The sequence below is a fragment of the Lampris incognitus genome, chromosome 2, assembly GCF_029633865.1.
Source record: "Lampris incognitus isolate fLamInc1 chromosome 2, fLamInc1.hap2, whole genome shotgun sequence".
Classification (NCBI taxonomy): Eukaryota; Metazoa; Chordata; class Actinopteri; order Lampriformes; family Lampridae; genus Lampris; species Lampris incognitus.
In genome coordinates, this window is record NC_079212.1 from 91,943,476 (window position 1) to 91,949,475 (window position 6,000).

General features: G+C 48.3%; 1 protein-coding gene across 3 annotated transcripts in view; it reads right to left on the reverse strand.

Moving 5' to 3' along the window:
• The window catches only part of ampd2a (adenosine monophosphate deaminase 2a), a 77,448-nt gene extending 74,023 nt beyond the window's left edge, over positions 1-3,425 (reverse strand). For 2 of the 3 annotated variants that reach the window (XM_056298240.1, XM_056298232.1), the window contains exon 1: positions 2,942-3,425. In XM_056298240.1, the coding sequence (XP_056154215.1) occupies positions 2,942-3,425 (484 nt within the window). The remainder of the gene's footprint in view (positions 1-2,941) is intronic. The other variant, XM_056298248.1, reaches the window with a different exon arrangement.
• Between the last annotated feature and the right edge of the window lie 2,575 nt (positions 3,426-6,000).

Genomic DNA, 6,000 nt, shown 5'->3' on the forward strand with positions numbered 1-6,000 from the left:
ATGTGAGTTACCGCCTGTGATCTGTTAGCTGTGTCCCTCCGAACATCCACCATCCCTTCTGCATTATGGCACACTGAGAATCCAGATACAGGGTCCAAGGTAACAAGGGCACATCGACCCAGTATTAGACACACACACACACACACACACACACATATATATATATACATATACATACATTAGCCAAGCCACTTATGCTAATTAGGGTCACGGGATGCTGGAGCCTATCCCAGCAGTCATTGGGAGGCAAGCGGGGAGACACCCCGGACAGGCCACCAGTCCATCACAGGACCGACATATTCACACCTAGAGACAATATCCATCCATCCATCCATCCATTATCCAAGCCACTTATCCTACTTAGGGTCGTGGGATGCTGGAGCCTATCCCAGCAGTCATTGGGTCAAATATAAGTGTGTGTGTGTGTGTGTGTGTATATATATATATATATATATATACACACACACACACACACACACACACACACACACACATACACATAATGTATGTGGCTTGTGAGGCTATGATTTAGCTTGGGAGGCTATGATATAAATTTTGATATAGATTTCTTTTCCTCCAGCAGATGCAGGTTCGCCTCAGCTTCAAGTCTAATTGAAGTTCAGACTGGATTTACAATGTTGGGGATGCATCTTGGCATGTACACCATCAACAAACGTTATAAACGGTGTTAATACGATGTGCCAGGTGAAGACACCAACCACAATTCATCTGTTCTCAGAGTACGTGCTTTAGTGGGGAAAAAAGGTTATTTTAAGTTGTAATGCCCGAATTAAACCAAGACTTCACAAGCGTGTAAGCGGACTATGACATTTGATCACCATCATCATAACATCCTAATATGTGAATTACCGGTGGCCACTTGCCTTTCATCAACTCTCATGGCGATGATTAGAGAGGGGACCGCTTTGTCATTCCAGGATATTGTGAATTTAAAGGGTGAAATGTTGGCGAATAGAAGTCTGCTTTACCCAAATACGAGTGTATTGTTACCGCTGCTGTGTTAAGCTGAGAGGTTGTGCGATCCCGTGTGCCCATCGAGTGCCTCCCACCATTGTCAGTGGGAGTATCACTGACTGGTGAGCAGCTTGATTGCTTTAAGAGGCTGACATCCGACACCCACGTATCTGATACCCACGTATCCGGGTGGATGTCACACACAGAGAAAGAGGATGCTGGATCTTAGAACACAACAACAGCCACACCCTGTAATACGAAATCTGGTACAATTTGTCCATTTTTCCCCCCCCAGAGATTCCAGAGATTTTGGGGGGGGGGGCATGAGGAAATAACTACCCGATGAGACTGGGTCCATATCATCATAATGGACACCGATGAAATAATTTTAGGGGAAGAGAGGAAACACCGAGGGCGGCCCGACAGGACGCGGAAGCGGGGCAGGCTAAGCTAACTGCTAGCCCACGCAGACCGGCAGTTCCCACAGTCATCCTGGCGTTCGCTCTCTTACGCCCCTTTTCCACTACATGGTACCGGCTCGACTCGACGAGTGTCGTTTTCCATTACCGTAACAGTACCCCCTCAGTGGAGCTGGTCTGTGTTGATTTCCGTACCCGCTCTAGTTTTTTTTGGGACCTCGACAAAAGTGGCACCAGAAAAGTGGTAACTTACCAAAATGCTGGTACTTTCCAGTAATGGAAAACAAAAAAGTTGAGTGGAGTCGAGCCGATACCATGTAGTGGAAAAGGGGCATTAGACAGTGAATTTTTTTTTTCCATTATTTTGATACGTTGGATATAGGCCCTGTGTGGTGGCCTGGCAGCCTGTCCAGGGTGTCTCCCCACATGCCACCCAATGACTGCTGGGATAGGCTCCAGCGTCCCCGTGACCCTGAGAGCGGGACAGGCGGTTCGGGTAATGGATGGATGGATGTTGGATATACATGTTTTTGTAGTTGGGATATATGTGTTCTTGTAGTTTCGGTGTGTTTTTAATTTTACATTAGTGAAAACGGCACTCAACACGACCCTCGTGTAGGCTCAGCGTCATTACAAAGAGATTTGTTTCCCGGCACAGGGCTGCTTGCATAGGGCCCCCGAGCAAAAACAACAACGTGACTTTCACCGACTGCATGCGGGGGCCATTGTTAGATTGAGGGATGCGATAGAACAAGATAAATGAAACACACTGCCGTGCCCCAAAAACCAGTAAGACAGATAAGGAGAGGTCTTACTGCAGCTGCACACCCAACCAGCACAGCTGTGATAAACTGCTACTGCTACCAAGAAAAGTGCTCAGGGGACTACTGAGTTTTTGGCGCCGGCTTACCATCTTCTTACTCGAACGCTCTTTTCCTGCCGATCCAGCAAACCACCTTTTTAAGGAGGCCTAGACATCTTGACCAAGTCCCACGAAATCAAGAAAATGTGTAAATGTACCCTATGTATATTTCCTTCCAGCACACGATAATTACTGGGACACATGGAATTACTTTTCAAAGCATGGCTTGGTTTACAGCAAACTCTCCCTCTTTTAACACCAGCGAGCTACGACATCGACCTCCTGCAACCCTGCACGCGCTGGACGTGCAAAAATAAATATATAAATAAACTGTAAAAACAACCAGAACCATATTACAACAGCTATTACAACAACTTAGTAGACAAAATAAACACATTTAAAGTACCATTTCAACTCGGCGTGATATATGAATGAAAAGCTCAACCACTAAAACGTGGCCCGGTCAAAATGCTACACGACATTTGGCAACAAGAGAGCAACAATGAGCTTCCTGTTCCAAATGCTGTTCCTCTTCTAAAGGAAGAGAGCAGAACTTAAAGACCTTCAGGCCTCTGCACAGACATCTGTGCACTTGTTTACTCTACAGCCACCCCTCCTTCACATCACCTCCCACTTCCCTCGTTCTTCCTCCGGGACGCCCCGGACCCAAAGCCTTCCGACTCACCAGGGCTGGTGGTGCTCTGCAGGCTCCCTTTCTTGCGTGACGGGGATTTAGAATTAGGCTTCCCTTGTCCCTCGCCGGTGTATGAGGAAGACGAGGAAGAGGAGAAAGAGGAGGAGGACGAGGTGCTGCCTGAGGATGACATCTTGCCGCCTGTGCTCCGGTTGCCACTGGAGAGGAGTGAATGCGAGCTGCAGAATGGGCAGCAGGGGGAGAGAGGAGCGCTGGCTTTAACGCCGGCGCTCTGCCTGACACTGGAGCAGCTGGGCGGCAGGGCCCACGCTGGACCTGTAGAAGCCCCTCTGCAGAGCTGGCTCCTCCTCCCAGCCACTGGCAGGTCAGCAGTGGAGCTGCGCGGGGGTGGGCTGAAAGGCGGCCCAAGGCTTTCCCCTCCCCAGCTGGGGGTCATCCTCCACAGTTGCTGGGGCAACCGGAGAATGAGCTTCCTATAGCCAATGCGGAGAAAAACGGCAGCGGATGAGGGCATTGCAAGCCAAAGTCTGTAGCTAGCATGACAGCCGGCAGCCCCAAAGACAGACTACGCCGGAGCAGCTAAGCGCCAAGGTGAGCTAAGGGCAAAAAAGTTTTCTCACTCATCTAAAAATAGAAACTGGATAAGCCCCGACCTTGACGGAAGAAAAGTCGAGTGGAGAGAATAACGAAGAGCACTTCATGACGGTAGGAATTTACAAAAACAAGAGCAAAAACTGACTGGTCCTTATGGAGGAGCACAGCAACCAGCTTAGCGCGTAAGCTGACTAGTTAAGTCCCAATCTCCTTTGCAGGGAAAAACGTCTGAGGGGAGCGGACAAGCGGCCAAGACACACTGCTCACTGCCAGAAATTCTTAACAACTGACGTTATTTTTTATAAATAGAGATACCCAAGGGCCAATTGTTCAATCCGTGACTGCTGATTGTTATTCACCCCCCAACCCCACCCCACCCCCATACACACACGCACACCATTGTACAGATTCCCCAAGCATACTTCCTCGTGGCATTTTTCACCAACTTCATCGTTGCTCCCCATCTTAAGTCATCTTGGTCTCACTGTATTAAGGCACGAAGCTCGGCAGTTTTTCAATATTGGATGAAAATGTGACTCAATATGCAGAAGTAGACAGTCGTGGTATTGAAATTCAGCCACCTAACAAAGTAGTCACTCTACAACGGGCATGAAAAAAGAGTAAAGGTCTCCACCTAGTGGCAGAAAGACATAGTGCAGTAGATGGAAGAACACGTTTCCTCTGCCTTGGACACTGCACAATCCTTTTTTACTCAATCAACTGTTTTAGTATACTAGATATGACATTTGGCAGAACTCATATCCTAAACATCAGCGTGCTGCAAATGCCAGTATTAGTCTTAGTAGTAGTGTCTGAGTCCATCCTTATCCAACCGCTTATCCTGCTCTCAGGGTTGTTGGAGCCTATCCCAGCAGTCATTGGGCAGCAGGCGAGGAGACACCCTGGCCAGGCCGCCAGTCCATCACAGGGCTCACACTCACACACACACACACACACACACACACACACACACACACACACACACACACACACACACACACACACACACACACACACACACACACACACACACACACACACCTAGGGACAATTTAGTACGGCTGATCCACCTGACCTGCGTGTCTTTGGACTGTGGGAGGAAACCGGAGCACCCGGAGGAAACCCACGCAGACACAGGGAGAACATGCAAACTCCACACACAGAGGACGACCCCCAAGGTTGGACTACCCCGGGGCTCAAACCCAGGACCTTCTTGCTGTGAGGCAACCGTGCTAACCACTGCTCCACTGTGATGCCATTGTTTGAGTCAACAGCTGGAAAAAAAATGTAAATAACAAACAGGCCGACAAGCCCCATTACCAGACCCCCCTAAACGTCGACCATTATTGATCTCCAATACAATGCAATTCATATATACTAGCAATGGACTGGGATATATCTTAGAAAAATCAAAACATTTGTGAAGTGAATCAAACCATTTTTGACCAAGTTATGGTCCAAAAAAATTGATTTGGACCTTTTCACACCAGTGTGATGTTGAAAACTGATCATCTAGGAGCCTTGCCAAAACCTTTCCTGAAACATTTCCATCACTTTTCGTGCAACTGTTGACAGACAAACAAGCAAAACAAAAGCCTGGGACACGAGAGGCTAAACAGAAAACACAACGTACAGTTTACAATTCAGATGGATCTAAACAGGATCCGGACACAGCTACTTACATTCGTTTGCATGCGAGTGTTAATCTGAGCAAAGACGTCCTTCGCAGACAAAACTCAGCGGTGCAGACCACGCATGGCCGGTTTGGAGCAGTGCTACACAGGAGCCCACAATAACCAATGAGGGACACAATAACGGACGGAGGTTATGGGTCCGGTCCTGTTGGCGATCAAAGGAAGTGTTGATTCAGTTCTACACTGCAGTAATCCAGTGTGTCCTCTGCACATCCATCACAGTCTGGTTTGGTTCGGCCCCCCAAACAGGACAGGGACAGACTACATTGGACAGTCAGGTCTGTAGGAAAAAAATCATTGCTGCCAACCTGCCCCTCCATTCGGGACTTTTACACCTCCAGACAAACGGGCAGGCTACATCACTGCAGACCCATCACACTCTGGTCACAACCTGTTCCAACTCCTCCCCTCTGGCAGGCGCTACAGAGCACTGTACCCCAAAACAACCTGATATAAAAACAGTTTCTTTCCACGGGCTGTCATCCAAATTAACGCTTAACACTGTCAATAAATACACACATTTTGCATAAACTGTACTGTGCATTGTAGGTATACTGGTAAGCTATGTCACATCCATCTACCTCAGGCATGTGTGTGAGTAAGCTGCTAACATCTATTTCAGCATCTCTGGTATATTCTCTGCTCCACGGCACCTCACCACCTCTTACTTCACCTGTATTAGTCAGTCATTCATTCATCCGCTTATCCGAACCGCTTATCCTGCTCTCAGAGTCGCAGGATGCTATTGCCTATCCCAGCCGTCAGTGGGCGGCAGGCAGGAAGACACCCTGGGCAGGCCGC